We start from the raw sequence: 20,201 nt of genomic DNA, 5'->3' as shown, positions 1-20,201 counted from the left end.
CAGATTCCATAATATTGACTTTATTTCAAATGCACATTCACACACATACGGGCAGCAGAACATTTTGAAGAACTTTCAGAAGTTGCCATTTAAGGATCCGAAAATGATCTCCATTATTCCATTTGAGGTTTCCCGCCATTGAAGTGAGAGAGGCACTTTCAAATGGAAAGTTCAGACTGGCTATAGAGCCCACAAACCTGTCCATGCACCACAACACCAATTTCACTGGCCAGGCTTTCTGTCTGCATTATTTTTTTTTTCAGACTTTGTGTCTCCTGATATCAAATGTTTATCAAAATTAGTGCCCCGCATCCAAATGATTGAAACGCCTTTTTAAATGTTGGCAGATTTGTAGCTCTCACCTCTGTTTCTAAGAAACGGCGTAAAGCTCTTTTCTTCTTGATGCTCTTCCGACGGAAAAAGATAGCAAATCCGAGCGCCACGATTACGACCACAAACATCCCCCCAATCACCCCAGCTGCAATCAGAGGAGTCCTGGAGGAAAATATACCATTCAGTTCAAATTCAGTTTTTCTTTTTGGATCCGTTCTATGCACAACAAATATGAAAAGTTCTTTAGTTTGAAACAAGTGAAAATTATCTGTAAAGATTTTGTAATTTTTCGAATTGTATTTAATTTATTTAATTTATTTAATTGAATATATATATATATATATATATATATATATATATATATATAAACAGTGCCTTGAATAGTTTGGGAATTAAAAAAACAAAACGTATGAGGAAAACATTTGGGTGTTTACCTGTCCAGCATCCCAATACAATCTTGAATCCGGGGTCCAGTACACCTGTGATACAGAAAATTAGAATGAAAATATTAATTAAAATATTATTACTACAATAAAGATTACTAAAACAATGATGATGATAATAAGGTCTAATAGCTTGTCGCATACACTGATCAAAAGTTTGGGGTTCGTTTTTTTTTTAAAGATCAGCAAGAACACATTACATTGATCAAAAGTGACCGTAAAGACATTTACGTTGTTACAAAAACATTATTTCAAATAAACGCTGTTCTTTTGAACTTTCTATTCATCAAAGAATCCGGAAAAACTGTATCATTGTTTATGCAAAAATAAGCAGTAAACCGTTTTCAAATAATAGAAAATGTTTCTTGAGCAGCAAATCAGCAAGGATCATGTGACACTGAAGACTGGAGTAATGATGCTGAAAATCAGCTTTGCATCACAGGGATAAATTACATAAAAAAAAAAAATATATATATATATGTTTTACTTTAAATTTCACAATATTAGTGTTTTTACTATCTTTTTTTTTTTTTTTTTTTACTGTCAGGTGAGCATCCCTTTCAAAATCATGAAAAAAATACAGAGCCTAAGCTTTGAACAGTAAATGTGCACCATGTGATCTACCTAGTCATCTATCTAGCATTAGCCTCTTTGATGATCATCTCATGAGCTTTACATACTGCAATAAGGCATGTTGGAGCACTGTGACAGTGGCGACTGGGTTCAGTAATCATAGAGAACCGTGCTGAAGAGCCCACGCCTGACAGTAACCAGTGGCAATGACTGTCACCCACAAGATGAAGGGATCGCAAGCGCTTTGCTATGGTGTCCTAGAGCATTGCAAGAGCTTTGATTTGAGAGCCAAGACAGACCAGAACAAACCAGAGGCTCAGACTGGGTGGATGTCTCTTGTGTGTCCATGCACAGTATGATCTGCCTCAGAAGGTCTGTGGAACTGCACCCAAATTCATCATCCAAGTTTAGATAGTTACATGCAGATTGGGCTGTTTTGAATGAATGGGATTTCCACGATGAAACTGAGCAAAAGAATAGCCTAGAGCAGGGCTAGTGAACTTCTGAAAGCTCAGGTGCCACACAGGAGGATCCTTTAGGCTCAAGTCACACTCCTAAGTTTTAAAGCTATTCTTTTAAAATCGAGTAGGCTAATGTAAGTGTGGTATGCATTTCGATCAAATATATGATCAGTATATTTTTGGGGGGATTATTTTTATATTTTTATATTTTATAATGTTACAAAAGGTTCAATTTCAAATATATACTATTCTTTTGAACTTTATATTCATCAAAGAATCTTGAAAAAAAAAGAGAGGGTACAACGGGGCTAAAGGCACACAGGGGTAAATGGCGCATTTGACTTTGTTCTCTTTTAAACAGCTAACATCACTAAATATCTCACGGGCGACAGCGACGCATCGTCGATTCTCTCAGATTGCGTATTTGATAATGCAGACTGCGTGATTCGTGTAAACGAGCATTGATTTCCCTTCAGGTATGTGTCGGCTACTTCGCAAAATCTGTTGGCGAGTGAAAATCGGGGCTAAAATCATGCAGTGTGAACATAATTTGTAAACAACACGGCATAATTTGATCTAATATTGAATGTTTTATCAAATCTAGATTAAGTAGCATATAAGAATTGATAACATTTTTGACTATATTTTGAGACAAAGGTCTTGTTAATGATTTTCAGTTTTGTTCAAGGTAACAAACAAACAAACAATCAAACAAACCACTTTTATGATTTATTTTCACACAAAACTAGTTGCTTTTATTGCTTTTAATGTTTAACAAAAAAATCATACTATGCAATCATACTATGGTACTAGTAAAAATCACATTGTACCCTATATCAGATTCCACCATTTTCAACATTGATAATAATAAGAAATGTTTCTAAGGCAGCAAATCAGCATATTAGAATGATTTCTGAAGGATCATGTGACACTGAAGACTGAATGATGCTGAAAATTCAGCTTTGCATCACAGAAATACATTTTATTTTAAAATATATCAAAATAGAAAACAGTAATTTTAAATTGTAAATAACATCTTATAATATTACTGTAGTTTTGATGAAATACTAGCATCCTCGGTATGATGAAAATATTATTGGATAAGCCATAGTTAAAGTTGCTGTAAACATCATCAAATTTCTACCTTCACGTGGTATTTATAACTTGCTCCTTATTATCAAGGCAAGAAGACATGGAAAGATGTTTGTACTGTAATTATTGCAGTTGCCATGATGATGGTAAAATCACAGGGCCTCGAAAAAAAGTCTGTTTGTGTTGAGTAGTGCTGGCCTGGAGGAAAAAGCAAACACACATACAGGCAGATGCTGCTTACCCCTGGGTGCAGTTGGGGTGGCAGGGATGGCACTCGTTGTTGGTCTCAGCATATTTGAAGATGAAGCTGTTTGCTCCCTGCAGACCATCAGGGCATTTCTCCACACAGTTGGGCCCATCTTTCAGATGCAAGCATTTCACGCAGTGATCTGGACCCTAAACCACGCAGACAAAATGCAGGAGAATTACCTATAAAATATTTGTCCAGGAGTCGTACATGACAAATCAAGAGGGACAAGTAAAGGATAATAAACTACTTACAATAATGTTATATTGATGCTTAACCCAAAAGAAACACTGTAATATTTTATGCACGTCAAATATCGGTACTTTCTTGTGAGTTTGAGCAACATTAAAATGTCATTAAAGTTTTACTTAAGTCACATAGCGGTGTTGACAACATAAATTCATACATATTTGATATAAATAATTGCCCATTTTGAAGTGGGTGTCACACAGTTGGGCGAGTTCTTACATTCTCTGACAGCTCTGATGTTTGCTAATTATGCAGCTTAGGAATTGAGATGGACAGACAGGTTATCTTAAGAAGCTGACAGCTTTGTTCATCTGCGTTTAAAGTCTAAAACCACTGCACTTGGATTTTACAGAAGAAATTGAGTACTGCTAACTTAATTTGCAGACAAATATCCAAAATGTCACAATGATGCCCCTGGTGGGTGGGGCTTAAGTAGTGAAGTCAAATTTAAAGGCATTTAAAAAATTGTCAACATTAAATGGCTTTGCAACCAATTTTATTTCTGAAAAATGGAAGATTTTAAAATGGTCTGAAAGTCAATGCAAAAAAGTATAGGGTGGAATTTAAAAAATCATTAAAAAAAGGAAAGTTAATACGTTTATGAAATATTAAGAAGAAAACATTTAGTTTTTCTTTGGAATATATTAAGAAAGTTAAACACTGCTTGGTTTACTTACAGGGCCATGACAGCTAAGAGTTTTATCTTCAGCCTTTTCACACTGGTTGTCACACTCCACACACACAGATCCATTGGCAAACTCTCGATCATCTCTAAAACATTCAAACAAATAGAAATATTCAGACAGTTCTATATATTTTTTTTTTTCTATTTGGCTGTTTATGCGTAAACAATTGTGTTTTAAATATTCCTTTAATTCTTATTTTATCATGCCAATCAGTCAAAAGAATTTCAGACGAAGCACATATACATAACATGATGTATTGTCTCAGCAACAACACATACAGCAGGTTTTGTTTTGTCTCCGACTCATCCTCCATGTCTTCTTGAACCATGGCCAACTGAACCACAGACACTACATTCACACACTGGCGAGAACTTGGCTAATATGCTAGTCGGCTGAGTAAGATCCATGAAAAAATAATGGCATTTTAATTAGAGAAATCTTTCTCTGCACTGGTCTGAGAGGATAGAACAAACAGTCCTCTTTAAATTTTATCTAAGCAGATGGCAGCTCAGATTGTGGGAGATACGGCAGAGGAGCTGCCTAGCAGAGCCATCAATACCCTTTCCTTTGTTCGTTTCCATCAGCCCGTGTTTCAGAGGGAAATTTTGAGAGGCGGTTCCCAAACAGGGGAAGATGGTGCCTTGTCAATAACAGAGTGAGGATCAAAGAAACCTTCAAGATCTTAAAACATCGGAAATCGAGTGCACTCACAGTTTGAAGTTTCTCACACTGGAAAATGTTATGGTCAGAATGGATGTTAATGTGATGCCCTAAACCAACTTAACTAACTTCCAAGTCTTCTATCTACCTACCAACTCTAAAGGGGTACTTCACCACTGGCAAAATGGGCATTATATAAAACTTGGCTGCCTATGCATCAGAAAGCATGCCTAATCTGTGCTACCTGACTAGAAAACAGAGGAAAAAAAGGCTGTTGTCTTTCCTTTTGTCAACAACCATAATGCACTGGGCATGTTGCCGTCCAAAGCCCATCTCGCCAGTCTGCTATGGATATGCTTAACCACAGCCAAATACTGCCTTGCTTTTGTAGGAAATACTTAGCAAACTTTTAGTCACAATGGTGTCAACTTGTATTGTTCCCGGGTGCAAGAATTCAAAGAGTACACTTTTAGCGGGAATTCGTTTTTTTTGGGTTTCCAGTGAAGGATCCAGCGCATTGTAAGCTGTGGCAAAAGGCTGCGAATAATGGTATTGATAAGTTATCAAATGTGGTAATACTAAAATGTGCTTATAAAAGTGTGCAGTTATATTTTATTTTCATCACGTTTTCTCCTTCAACTTCACCTCAAATGGTGTATGTTTGTTTTGCTGTTCTATAAAAGGCTGCAAAGAATCATACACATTGAGAGAACACCGTGACAGAAAATCTGAAAAACCTCTCTGTATGTAGACTTCATTGTAGTCCTCTCCAAATGGCGGGGAACAACTGAAAGAAACTGCCAGTTTTCACAAAAGCCCTGGAGCTGTCAAAAGTCTGCCGGATGAAGCATTTTGCTAGCCTGGTCCTACCAGACTCGTACATTTCATTTGTACAGAGAGTCTGGCCACTCTCCATTGACAAGCGTTAACTTCCTTGAAGGCGGGTAGGCTACTCTGTTGAAATGGAAAACTATTGGATCTGCCCAGAGCCGCTCTGGATCTGCCATAACCAATCGCTAACGTTTAGTCGTGACGTAACCCTACAACTCAAACTAGCGCACGACCTCAACGTCATCGTTCTCAGCCACTCCCTCTGTTCGCTGATTGGACCGTTAAGAAAATTGGCCGGAGAAAACCCAAGAATATACCGCAAACCCAGACGGAGTCCTGAAGGAAAATGAAAATTGAGCGGAAGTACGTAGTAGGGCGGAGCCAGGCTAGCATTTTGCTGACAAATAAGTGTGAAATTCTCAGTAACATGGAGAACAAGTAACATCTAGGTTACATATGTAACCCCAGTTCCTAGAGAAGTGAACTAGATGCTGCGTCGACTGACACTATGGGGAGACGCCGTCGTGGAACCCGGTGTCTAATGCACGTGGAACAACACGCTATTCATGGCTGACAGTTGCACCCCAGTGTATAAGAAGGGCGCCTGACAACACGTCATCAGATTCATCTTGTCTGAAGGAAAATGTGCAGGTATGCCTGTGAAGCATGGCAACGTGACGCAGCGTCTTGTTCCCTTCTCAGGGAACCGGGGTGACATACGTAACCTAGACGTTACATTTCGAGGGAACTAACACTGCGTCGATTGACACTATTGGGGCATCAATACTAACTACACCATGCTGACCAGTGCCTGCTTGTGGTTAGAACAATCTAAAAACCCTTAGGACTAAAGCTCCAAGGCCTAGCCAATAATACGTTAGTGTGTGATGGTACACACACCTTGCACAACATTGCTCCCAGTAACTAATATAGCGATGATAGGCAAGGCCCTGAAGCTTCTATGCTCAATTGGAATCTCAAACTTGTCCGAGCCATGCTCCAGGAGAGTCTAGATCCCTTAGAGCAATGCTACCAGAAAAACAATATAGCCTCAGCTAAGTATATGACCCACATCTAACAATTTCCAACCGTAGACTGGGGCGATGAGAAGGAGTATAACCTTTCTTAATATCCAGACCTGGAGAGAGTGACAGAGAAGAGAGTAATGACTCTGGAAGGGGAGTGGAAGAAAGGAAGAAGAGGAAAAGAATGAAAAAGTGGGGCATCGTGTTGTCAGAAAAAGGGGGGTGCTGTTGCACGTGCCTCAGACACCGGGTTCCGCGAGGGGAACAACTCAGTTCTCTCTCTCTCTCAAAAAAAAGACATTGTTAATTTACATACCAACTTTGCAACAAAGCGGGTTGAAGTTACACTTTAAAATTAAATTCAGCAAACATAATCTAAATTGATTCTCTAAATAACTGGAATCAGAACTATTTGCCAAGGCTTCTACCAACCTACAACAGTCAAATGGACAATTTATTCTAAAATCGAATTCCGCAAACATCATTTACATAGATTGTCTAAATAATGCACATTTACCTACAACTCTCTTGTATATTTTATTATTTTATTTTAAAATTAAATTCAGCAAACATTATTTAAATTTAAATCTAATAATCAGAATCAGAACTATCTACCAAGGCTCCTGTCTACCAACCTACCCATTGGCGTCGGAAGAAGAAAAAAAGTGGGTGGGTCCTCCCCCAGAAAACTGTTACTGGAGTAAATACCATTTCATTCTGGTGCCTTTTAATTAAACAAGTAAACTAAACTCCACTTAACGTCGGGCGGTTCTTTGCCTCCACGTCGTGCATTAAATGCACAGCTATCCGTGGATTATCCCCCTAATACGGTAATTTGCCAGCAATGACAACTTAAAGCTGTTATTGATGTTTGCAATGCAATATTTGACTGGAAAGGTACAACGGGCGGTTACTTTCGTCAGTTGCAGCTCGTTGAGAAATATAATGTAGTGATTCAGTGGAAATGGAGTTTAATTTATTAATTTTAATTAAAAAAAATATTTATTTTAATTCCTCAAGTGGAATGGATTTGACTGACAGCGCTCTGAAAAGCGAACAGACAAATGCGCTGAATTAGAGACGGTAAAAGTGAGAGGGTATAATATCATTGATCTTAAAAAGTGGGTGGGTCCTGTCCCACCCATATACAATGGTTCCGACGCCCATGAACCTACCTACAACTGTCAAATGGATATTTTTATTTTAAAATCTAATTCAGGGAAGCTAGGAAGTTTGGCATTGAGAAAGGTTGCATGTGACCGAAACGTTTGCCTTTTTTCTCAGTAAAAGCACTTGATTTTATCTCGCTTTTTGACGTCCTTCGTCTTTTGTGGAGTGTGCAGACTCTTTTGAAGTGCCTCTGTTATTAAAATAGCACTAAAATAAAAATTCAGCACACATTTAAAATGATTCTCGAAAAAAAATATTTTTAACACTTCTATATTTTAATTTATCATTTTGTTTAAATTTTAAAAAATTTTTTTTTTTTTTTTAAATTGAAATGGTAATTTTAACTTTAATTAAATTGATTCTCTAAGTAATCAGAACCTCTAACACCAATTACTTCAGGAAAAATACATAGCGCTGCTCTCAGGTCTGAACTCTTGGTTGAACAACTGGAGTGGTTTGGCACATAATAGACTCCACACAACAGCAGCTGATTTAAAGCACAATTAATTGAGTGTAATGAGACCCCAGTTCATTCTCTAAAATATGACACTCCCCCACAGCTGATTATTGTTAGGAACTAAATTACATTTTTCTGCCACTGGGAATCCTATTCAGATGTTGGTCAGAGTTGCCATTGTTTAATGACTACACCAGAAAAGCAGTGCCAACCACAGAGCTCTTCTCTGACGGTCCCAGAGGACCAGAATGTAAATTTGTTGTCAGATCAGTGTTTCCTCTTTGTCACTCACAGATGGCAGTGTGTTCTGAGCTCGCTTGGGACAGGCCGTGGAACAATTAGCTGGATTTTGGCCTGTGCAGTAGCACTGGCCAGACATAGCGCTGCTGCCTTCTGGGTTCAGACTAGTAACTTTTAGATGAAATCCATCCCTCTCTCTGATTCTTTTAATCTTTTCTCACACATCCCCAAGGCACAAGTTTGTACGCAATTCTGTTTACAAAGTGACTAGGGGTGAATGGCAATCTAAATGATAGATAGTCTTCATAAAACAAAACAAAAATACTGCAGTAACCATGGCCCAATAATCTAGTGATGTGTACGTCAGAACTTGTGGAGTTTAAAATGCTGCCCACACAATGGGTCTTATTCATGAAACATTAGCAGAATGAAGTTGTGTAACTGGTCTGTAAAGATAAATAAATTGTCAACTTGACAATTGACCAAAAGGATAAAGAAACTCGAAGACACTCAAAAAGCAGAACAATTGACCGGTATCCCATCTTGTTGCAATATTTGATATTTTGATAGTCCCCCAACAGACATTCTACTGACTATAAGTATTTTGCAAGTACATGTCAACTTATTCCACTAACCCGAGCCTAACGATCTACTAACAGTCTACTACAGCCTACCAAAACACTAATGAAAATAAGTTAACATGTAGTTGTAAAGTTACTTATAGTTAGTAGAATGTCTAAAGTGTACCATTGAAATAGTGTAGAAATAGATAGATAGACATATTTAGATAGATAGACAGACAGACAGACAGACAGACAGACAGACAGACAGACAGACAGATAGATAGATAGATAGATAGATAGATAGATAGATAGATAGATAGATAGATAGACAGACAGACAGACAGACAGACAGACAGACAGACAGACAGATAGATAGATAGACAGACAGACAGACAGACAGACAGACAGACAGACAGACAGATAGATAGATAGATAGACAGACAGATAGATATATAGATAGACAGATAGACACACAGACAGACAGATAGATAGATAGATAGATAGATAGATAGATAGATAGATAGATAGATAGATAGATAGATAGATAGATAGATAGATAGATAGATAGATAGATAGATAGATAGATAGATAGATAGACAAGTACCACTTTTGACTGGTGCTGTAAATCTAAATTTCAGCATGATTCTAGAAAGAGCAGATCGTATTTGTCCTTGTTTCTTCATTATCTGAAGTCTGTGTCCAATTTGTCTTTTACTCACCCATCATAAAGATTACAGGATTTTACACACGTCCTTCCTCGGCTGAAGTATTTACAAGAGAGACATTGATCTGGACCGGGACCCCAGCATCCTGCCGCTGAACACAGCGAATCACAAACCATCTTTTGCTGAGCTGCAGAAAACATTCAAAAAAATTACTTTACACTCATATACGGCCAAAATATGGACACAAGTTACAAGACACAAGTTTTTTAGACCATATGTACACCATATACTGATGTACATATGGCTAAACATCTATATGTTCCTCCCCAACTTTCAACAGAAAATATGTTGACATAAAAAAGAAAACTTCCCATGTTAATTGTGCTATTTTTTAGATACATATTTCTGAGGTTAGATATTGCTACCGAATCCATGAATCAGGACTGTTGAACAATCCAGGGATATCAGACTATTGTGATCGGTAGTGTGGAAAAGAGGCCAATGATGAGCCAGCTAACAGCGCGATTGATCCTGCACACCACACACTTATTATCACACTAATTACATCAAGTACGGCTTGGCAGTGTGGCACTGTGGGAAGTGTTCTGCAACTGTCAACATCTCCATTACAGATAAGCCTGTGCTTCTCCATTTCATCAGTTCAGTGAATTCTTATCACAAATAAGATATTGCCCTGTAAAACGATTGTCTTTATGTCTTATGTGTCCCAAAGTTGAAGTCTATTGAAATTTGTAAACTGGCCATCCTACTCTACTAGTCTATATATATAAATATATATATATATATATATATATATATATATATATATATATATATATATATATATATATATATATATAATATATATATATATATATATATATGTTTTGCATAAAAACAACAAAGCCTACTTTTAGGACCAATAAGATATACAGTAAACATTTCCACATTTCATTGTGTGTATGTGTGTGTGAGAGAGAGAGTGTGTGTGTGTGAGTGTATCCCAGTAAACCCTACATTATTGTCCCCACAAAGATGGCAATATATATGAAATCACAAACATTTCTTTGTCCCCATGAGGAAAACAGCTTATTTTTTTGAAAATAGTTTTCTGAAATGGGTATAGGTTTAGTGTAAGGGGATAAAATATACTGTTTGTTTGTACAGTATAAAAAGCATTATGTTTATGAAAAGTCCCCCTAAAAAACATTATATTTTATTCCTAAAAATATGGTGAAAACATATTAAATTTTTTTGGGCTGTTGACAATATTCTCTGTAAAAACTCTAATATGCCAATAAAAATAGTGTCTAACCTTAAAATAGTTTGGCAATTTTAAATTGTCACAAAATAGAAGATAAGTTTATAATAAGTGCACCTGTTTTACTAAAACAGCATGAAAAGCATCTCTTTCTTTTGGCAGTATTGCCTAGAACACTCACTACACTCTCTGGTGTCCCTGTTGTTCTTGATCAGAGCTCTCTGGGTGCTGGTGCGGAACAGACCGGTCCAGTTCACTGTATTATAGAAGCAGAGCTGGCTGTTGTTCGTCATGTAGACGTTACCGGCGCTGATCTCTCTCAAAGACTGGAACTGCAGTGAAGAGATCCAGCGCTGCTTCAGGATCAGCAGAGAAATACCACTGACAAAACATGAGATGAGGATCACTAAAAAACCTCCATACATATCGCACTTTCACATTGTTTGCATTTTTATTTGGTAGTCATTTAGCAGACAATTTGATTCATTGAGTACTATATGAAAATGTTGAAATCAGTTCAACCGATGCTGACCATGACATAATGATAATGCAAATAAGATAAATTCTTCACTGATTTGCTCACAAATAAGATGTGATTTGTACCTATAAAGAGTTCTTCCTCCTATGGTGACAAGGTTGGAAAAGACACCAAGGTCAGTCATGTTTTCTGGCCAAGACTGGATGTTCAAGTAACCTTTGGATGGAATCAACAAACAAGATTTAAAACCTATTATTCAACAGTTAATGTCTTGATGTGGCAGTTAAAAAGCAAAGCAAAAGTAATGAAAAAACATAGAAATGTAAAATCCCACCAACAAATATTAAACACATATCATGTTTCATTGGGAGTGATTTCCATACTAGTTGCACATGTTCTTATGATCAATATCAGAGGTGTGTTTATATGATGGGCATGGGAAATGCATTCACGACAAGTCATAGGTCTTTCTTATTGTGCCGGGTCTCATTATGTTTCACTCCATTAACTGCAATATAACATCTGTCTCTGTGCACACACCAGATTTTAATGAAGTAAAAGTCTTCTAACATGACTGACTGTTCATTTTTTCTAAGCTATTAGACTCAGCAAATAAATACTGCAACAAATCCTATTAGCTGTAAAAATAAGGATCCATGAATAATGTGACAGTGTCTTAAGAAATGAATTGTTGTGTTCACATTTGTTTTTAATTTGCATGCTTAAATGCACCAAATTATCTTAAGAATAATGACAACCTCTCTCCCTCTCTCTACCTGTGATCTCTCTGACGGTGCGGAACACATTTAGACGCTCAGGATCCAGAGCGCCAATACCATGATACATGTCTCTGTTAAACAAAGCAAAACATGTAATGAGTTTAAGGAATGCAAAGAGTGTTTGTCAAGACGTACACAAATGACACTGTACAGTAAACATTTAAAATAAGCAGTTGTAAAAAGCTATTTCTACTTGATCTGGCCCTTAAAGATACGTACGTTTGCGTAAACTAATATAATCAGGTTGATTCAGGCATAATAAATAATTGTGTTTACTTAAATAAAAGCAAGAAAAAATAATAATCATTGATAATTATTACTACTAATAATTTTAATTAAACAATTGTGCATTTCATAAGCATTTTAAGACAAATATCACCAGGCAAATATTTAGCAGAAAAAAGGTTATTAGAAGACATGTAACCATGAAAACCCATGTAACGGAAGATATTCTGCTCAATAAACAGGTTTTGATAAAATAATAATGTCTTGGAAACAACAAGGTCAATCTCATTGGGAATGAGAATCTATCTAAACCGAGGGCAAGTTTACACTATAACGATGGACTAAAAACAGAAAAGTTTTACTTAGATTTTTTTTGTGTACAGATGATTTGAGGGCACATCGCTGTTCAAAGAGAGACACGAAATTTGTCATCTGTGAATACTTAAAACTGTCAGCCTGGAATATTTAACCATTGCTTACCCTTTGATGCCTGTGATGAGGAAGATGAGGTTGCCGTTTATCTTGGTGCAATTGACAAACTTCTCAATGTTGCTGGAATCTACGGTTTGAGCCATTTGAAGACTGCCGGTACCTATACCATCACACACTGAACACCACATACAAACAAACAAACATCAACATACCCACAAAGATATGTTCCTAACAAGCGTAGAGGTTATTTTCTGTTCTTTGTAAGTATGGTAAGTATTGTACTTTTCGGACAGATGTCAGTGCACGGGATACACATCTTAATGTTATTTTCCTCCATCTCCATCTTGTTGCTCGGACAGGCTCTGACACATGAGCTGTGATCCACCACAAAGTTATCTATGTCAAAGAACAACAGAGCTTACTTGGTAAAGACGCTTTTTTTTTAAAGGGGCAGTTCACCCGTCAGTATGCACATCCTTTAAAATGGATTCTCTGATTTTATTTATTTATTTATTTTTATATTTATTTATTCAATGCATGATTAATCAGTGTAACTTACGTGGGCATTTCTTGACACAGAAAGCTCCATAGGTGTATTTGGCGTTGGGGTTGTGTTCGAGCTGGAAGGTTGTTGGATTGTAGACGAATGGCTGAGGACACTGTGTCACACAGGCCCCGCTGTCATTAAAGTTGGTACAAGCCTGAGAACAAAAACAATCATGCAAGTATGTGTTCGATCGATAAAACATGACTATAATGAAGAGACACCTCTGCCCCTGCTAAAGATATGTTCTAACTAAGAACGTTTTGCATGTCCCATTTAAACAAACTTTCTATTAAAGCGGTCATATGATGTTTTTTAATGTTTTCCTCTTCCTTTAGTGTGTAATGTATCGGTTTGTGCATGTACAAAGGGACTAACAGAGACCACAGATCATGCCTAAAACGCCTCGATTGTATAGTCCAGATATTACTTCTATTGTAATATAGTAATTTGCCAATAAGTGTCACTGTTGTATTGCCATCTAGTGTGTCACTACAGTTGTTTTTCATTCTTCTTCATTGTATACATTGTATATAATAAAAAGCATGTGAAACTTCAATAACTTCGTCAAACATCCACGTCACAATGTGAAATATTAGCATCATATTACCAAAGGCATACGCAGAGAGAGGAGACGAGGTGAATTCAGTGAATTTTAGTGTTGTTGCCAATTTCGCCATGTCGCGGAAACGCTGTGTGTTTGGATGCGAAAGCAAAACCTCTTTATTTGGCCTCCCGAAAATGGCTGAAATTAGGAATCAGAGGTTAAGATTTATTTATAAAGCTGTTCTTGAGCAGTACAATCCATAGGTTTGCTTGTGCACAGCACATTTTAAAAAGGACAGCTTCATGCCGACCATATACAAAGACTACTTCAGCTGGTTCTGCTCAAGTCATGCTTGTAAAGTTGATTCCGACCGATCGGCTTGATCATCCACATTTTCAGAATCTGACTCGAGCACAAACTGATACGGTAAAACCAAGCGTGCCGCACAAGCCCTGAAAAGTGAAGCCAAAACGTCTCGATCGCCCCCCCGGTGACTGGTCCTAGTATAGGTCATAAGCCCCGCCTCCCCGTGTTATTCAACGGGACGTGAGACCAACTAAACAATTAAATTACACTTCAAATATCTTTTTTCCAAAGGTGGTTTCTTTCATTTGCTGTCGTTTTTATCACGCTGATGTAAGTTCAAGTGTCTGTTTCAAAAATAAGTTGTTTTTTAGTTAGTTATGTGATGCGGTGGTGTAACGTCATGATTGACAGCTGTGATTGACAGGTTTTCTGAGCGAAGTAGTCACTGAAGCACCAACGGACATTTTTTTCGGGATCTTCTGAGGATTGAGGAGATTGTATTTACTTTATTTTAACAAGCCTCTTGTCGTACTGCAATCAATTTTTTAAAAAGTGTGCAAAATCCACTCTCCCTGAGTGCATTCTGCGAGAGTGAGGGCGGAGCGTTGATTTCACGGCTTTACTTCCTGCTCACGACTGCGCAGGTCTGGTCCCGAGATCGCTACTGCGCAGACTCAAGTTCCAATATGTCAGCGCCATATCGGGACACCGGCGGCTTCAGTTCTCATCAATGGAAGAGAGCGAAGGGGCGTCGTCCATATTTTTTTACAGTCTATGGGTAAAACCGATAAAGCTGAAGCTCGCGATTATGACACGGGGCATTACATTTCCGACACAAGCTTGAGATCTCACGCACTGGGTCTGCTGGCCAATCAGAACACTCTGAGCTTTTCAGAAGGAGGGGCTTCCGAAGGAAAAAAATCAGCATGTTTCAGACAGACTGGGAAAATAGGTACTGCAATGATGTTCAGTATGTAAAAAATAATACCTATTCTATTAACCCAATAAACAAAATAATGAACTTTTAAAATAGCATCCTATGATCTCTTTAACGTTACTGGAAGAATGTTACTGGAAGAAAACCCTGGCAGAATGTTAAAGTCAGAGAAGTTCTGAGAATGCTCCCTGTAAGCTGGGGCAGAGCTTTCATTGTTTTTAACACATATTACAACATGTCATTTGTCATTTCTGTCATGACAACTCTCTGAGAGCTTGGCATGGTAAAGGTAATATGATAGGGCAATGTTAATGTATTTGGTCTTGGTGGAATAGATCTGCTATGCTGGTGCTGCAGACTCAGAGCAAGTACCGTGACTTGATACTGCCAATACATTCACAGACATTGTTGTGAGCATGCAAGACATGCTGCTGCTGCTGCTGCACATGTACATACATGAAATAACCCCCATAGCAGAACTATACAGGTGGAGCTGGGGAAGGTGGAGGGATTGTGAAAGCGTGCTACAGACTGATAACAGCAACACTACCGGTATTTGTTTGAATGTTGAGCCGCAGCTCATTGGCCACTGATGCAACAGCAATGAATCAGCTGCGCTATGTAGATGATGATGTGATCGCTACCAAATGAGTTAAGGACCTATCAGCCTGCACCTTCTAGAGTTTACCTTTATTACACTTAAAAATCATGCATAATAAGGGGAAAATAAAGGAAGAGTTGACATACAAAGCAGTCTGTGTCTTTGGGTCCGAAACAGCCTCCTGCACATTCACGGTGGCAGCAGTTACTGACGTACGGACCAAAACAGCGTCCGTCACACTGCTCTGCACACACCGTCTTTGTCACTGTAACCACAAAGACAAAAGTTAAGCTCTCTACGCATCTGTGGAGTTTTCTGTATTTTTACTTTTCTGTAAACATGTCAAAAGTCACCAGGACACAGCAAAAACCTTAAATCTATTATTTGTCAGACACACTGTGCAACCTCTCATCAGCTGTGACACTCTATGGAGCTGGATCCTCTTTAATTATACCTAATTATGTGGTGAAAACTGAACCTGCCGTCCCCTGCTGTCCCTCCTTTTGTGTCTGCCACCCACTCATGAGAACATCACCACAGGTTGTGCCACAAGAGCACCAGAGAAGATCAGTGAGTTCCCAAGAGCAATCACTCTAGGTGCTTCAGAATGTTTTTACATTACAGACAGAACTCATTTAGTTTCAATGTCTGAAAATGGTCTTTGTGTGTGTGTGTGTGTGTGTGTGTGCGTGCGTGCGTGCGTGCGTGCGTGTGTGTGCGTGTGTGTGTCAAACTTTGATATAGCCTACAGCAATATTCCAATATTTGGCTGCTACAAGTTTGTCTGATACAAATCTGCAACAAAAAGTTATTTTGAAGTTTACATATGAAGTACATTTTTATGTTAATTTGCCAACTTTACAAATTTGCCAACTTTTACCTTTTACAAGGGTAGATGGAGTAATGTAATTTTACCACAGGACGTCTGTAACATTAATGGCCAATTCGCATGGGATACGATATCTCAGTAAAACTAGCAGAAGTGCGAGGAGTAACTCGATTTACACACCGCCGTCACCCTCCCGTCGTCATGTGTGTATTACGTTGCTTCCTGATATCACGTGCGCAAACACATATAACCTATGTCCGGTGGAACGATGTATTAATTAATTTCAGATTGGATTGTGTTGGTAAAAGGCACTTACCTAACGCTAAAAGATGTTTCGTGCCTCTAACAAGTGCTTTCGATCTTCTTTCTGATCTGAATGGTTTGTGGAAAACACTTGAGTTTTGCCACAGACTTGTCCCAGCGTCTAGAACGCAACTGAATGCTTTTTCAAGCATCTCCATACTTGAAAAACAGCGGAAAACTACTTTTAAACACGAAATGACTAAATATTTATGTAAATATTTACAGCATGGGTCTATTCACACGGGATTAGTATTAGGTCATTTTTACGGACTTTTTTACTGAAGGTAAAAGTCGCCGTAATCTTTACTGACATGTCCGTAATGATTACTGAGATGGCACATTCGGATGGGACTAAAATCATAGAGAAGCTCTGGTAATTATTACTTTACCCCACCTCTCCATGTTAAACTAGTCCCGTCCAAATAGGGCTTCTGGTGGGTTTTTTTACCCACCAGAATGCATTAAAATGTCAGTAATTTCTGATAGACACACTGCTATGAAATCAATATAATACTGCAAAAGGGTCAAAGGTCACATCACACTGGAAGCCTTAATATATTACAATTTGTGTGTGTGTGTGTGTATGTGTTGTTGTGCAAGTTAATTGATAAAGCATGTGTAAATACTCACAGCTTTGGCACTGATCCTCCTGAGGGCCCCAGCAGCGGCCGTTACAGGAGCGATGACACCTCCTGCCTGTGGGATACATCTTATCGTTAATCCTAAACAACAACAACACTACTTTAATTGCTCTGGGACTTGTCTCATACAATGTCCTCACTTACTTTTATCACCGACTAGATTTAATTGACTGTTTTATAATTACCAAGAGAGTGTGCATGAGTGGGACTCTGAGTAACAATATTACTTCAATTAAAAGTGAATGCACTGAAGAAATTCTGCAATTCTGGAATTTTCCAGGGGTTGCAAAAAAAACCCAAAAAACTTTGCAAACATTTCGCAACCGAATATAACCTCTTTGAGGCAATGCATTTGGCAATTCCACATTGTATGGAGAAAGGTTTATATGTATGTATATATATATATATATATATATATATATATATATATATATATGTGTGTGTGTGTGTGTGTATGTATGTATGTGTATATGTTTATGTGTATATATACAGTATATGCACACACATTTTGATCATAAGAGACTTTCTTTCCATATAAATAATAACGTAAACGTATAATAAATAAATGTATGCCTGATTTAAAAGTTGCATAACATTTTAAGACATTTCGATGTGAATTCAAACTTTCACCAATATTTCACTATTGCTGTAAATCTTTAAGGCCTGGTTTCACAGAGAGGGCTTAGATTAAGCCAGGATTAGGCTTTAGTTCAAATAGGGCATTTCAGTAGCTGTTATAAACGTGTCTTAGAAAAAAAAAAAAACATAACTGGTGTGCATCTTGAGACAAACCAAGGCAGTGACATGTTTTAAGATATGTCAGTGTACGTTGCTTTCAGTAAAAAAAGCTCAAACACGCATTTTAGTCAAGGACTTAGCACTGTCTGTGAAACCGGGGGTAAAACATTTTTAACTAACTTCTTGTTTGTTACAGCTTGAAATTTAGCTTGTGAATGCAATTTTTGAATGCACATGACAATTTCAGTCAATGCATGAAAAATATCAATTATTATTAGCCGATTTTAAATCATTAAACTCATCCAAACACTCACATGTGTTGCCACTGTTGTTTGAGGGCACAACCAGAAGTTCAGAACGCGGGTTCTTGATGATGTCTTGCCAGTGGATGGTGTCAGCATGGCACAAGAACTTATTCTGATCCACATACACGCCGCCATTCAGGATTTCTACAACAGTGACAATTCAAAAAGAGGGTGAATTAGGAATCATGTTCACTTGTGAATGCTGCATTTGAGCCATTTAGCCTATTTCACAGCATAAATAATGTTAAATAAACACTTTATGTGCATATCAAAGATGTACAGTTCATTTCAAGGACATCCTGGATATAACCCTGACTTCTCTATGAAACCTGTTTTTATGATTTATAAAAGCAGTGTAATGAAAATAATCGCTTTTTTAGAACAGGATTTAAGAACGAAATCACCCCAATTCCCAAGTTAAGGAGCTTATAAAAGATCAAGCAAGATTATGAGCATATCAATGTGTCTGTAGAGATTGTGAACATATGCTTTATGTGGAGGTAGTATATTTGAGCTGATAGACCCTTTCAAATCCCTCCCTCCTGTTCCCCTGTAACAAATATTACTAGGTTTATTACTTGCCCAGAGCTCTAATGAATAGCCTCAGTTACTGAGAAATCAGACATTGTGTGTATTGGTAAGCCTGCTTTAAAAATTCTATTTACATCACAAACGTATTATGGTTCGTAGCCTCCAACAACCTCCTGATGAATGAGACCATGGCTAGCTGTTTAAAATGGGTTAGTACTGTTTTATTCGCTCTCGAAGGGAAACAAATAGGAAGTTAATGAAGCAATATTATTATTCCGACACTGGCTACCGCTTCATAATCAACTAATGTAACTTTATAATTTACATAACTGGACAGTTCTGTTAGAACACCTCAGATCTGCACAGGGTTTGTATACTGAACCAACACAACTGATTAGATCTCTCACCATTAAAGCTTCAGTAAATATAATGTAGTCCCCACTGTTTCTTGTTTTTAATTGCTATTTAAGGCAACACAGAATGGATAAAATGTATTAAAATGGATCTGAGCACTAGTATAAAATTAGCCGATTTTTCAATAAATACACAAAATGTTATTTGTAAATATTTGTGAATGTATATACATGCATTATATATTTTATAAAAGCACAACTGTTATAATAAATGCTTTTAAAGCACCAAATCAGCATTTTAGAATTATTTCTGAAGGATCATGTGACACTTTAGACTGGAGTAATGATGCTAAAAATTTGCATTGCCATCGCTAGAATTAATTACATTTGACAATAGTAAGGTTGCCAAGTCCGTGGTTTTACCGTGGAATCGGGTTACCTTTAAACTGCTGCTGTTTTCCTCTGTGGGTAACGTTTGACATATTGTATATTAAATGATATTTGATTGAAATGCTTATATTGAAATCATTTATATTCTACCAATGATAAAACTGTGCTAGATGTTAAGTTTTGTGAAGGATGGCCACTGGTAGTGTATATTGGTTACTATATTGGTTACTATAGATTGGTTTTTACAGTGACTGCAAAATTTAGGTATGGGAATGGCATGTTAATATGCATGTTTTAGGGGTATTA

At 37.5% G+C, this 20,201-nt stretch overlaps 1 protein-coding gene and 1 long non-coding RNA gene across 2 annotated transcripts in view; one reads left to right on the top strand and one right to left on the bottom strand.

Annotated features, from left to right (window-relative positions):
- The window catches only part of LOC309494418 (receptor tyrosine-protein kinase erbB-4-like), a 175,111-nt gene that overhangs the window by 25,490 nt on the left and 129,420 nt on the right, over positions 1-20,201 (bottom strand). Inside the window, exons 4-17 of the mRNA XM_082163755.1 lie at positions 18,631-18,765; positions 17,568-17,633; positions 15,952-16,070; positions 13,430-13,571; positions 13,153-13,266; positions 12,919-13,045; positions 12,211-12,284; positions 11,560-11,650; positions 11,138-11,337; positions 9,750-9,882; positions 4,076-4,169; positions 3,144-3,298; positions 768-812; positions 363-495 (exon numbers count right to left, since the gene is read on the bottom strand). Of these exons, the coding sequence (XP_082019881.1) occupies positions 363-495; positions 768-812; positions 3,144-3,298; positions 4,076-4,169; positions 9,750-9,882; positions 11,138-11,337; positions 11,560-11,650; positions 12,211-12,284; positions 12,919-13,045; positions 13,153-13,266; positions 13,430-13,571; positions 15,952-16,070; positions 17,568-17,633; positions 18,631-18,765 (1,628 nt within the window). The remainder of the gene's footprint in view (positions 1-362; positions 496-767; positions 813-3,143; positions 3,299-4,075; positions 4,170-9,749; positions 9,883-11,137; positions 11,338-11,559; positions 11,651-12,210; positions 12,285-12,918; positions 13,046-13,152; positions 13,267-13,429; positions 13,572-15,951; positions 16,071-17,567; positions 17,634-18,630; positions 18,766-20,201) is intronic.
- Positions 1-20,201, top strand: part of LOC309494586 — a 109,805-nt gene that overhangs the window by 36,179 nt on the left and 53,425 nt on the right. The window lies entirely within an intron of this gene.

Source organism: Leuciscus leuciscus (genome assembly GCF_965113295.1).
Source record: "Leuciscus leuciscus genome assembly, chromosome: 3".
In the NCBI taxonomy this organism is placed as follows: Eukaryota; Metazoa; Chordata; class Actinopteri; order Cypriniformes; family Leuciscidae; genus Leuciscus; species Leuciscus leuciscus.
Note: the sequence above shows the minus strand (reverse complement) of the source record. Positions and strands in the feature narration are given on the sequence as shown.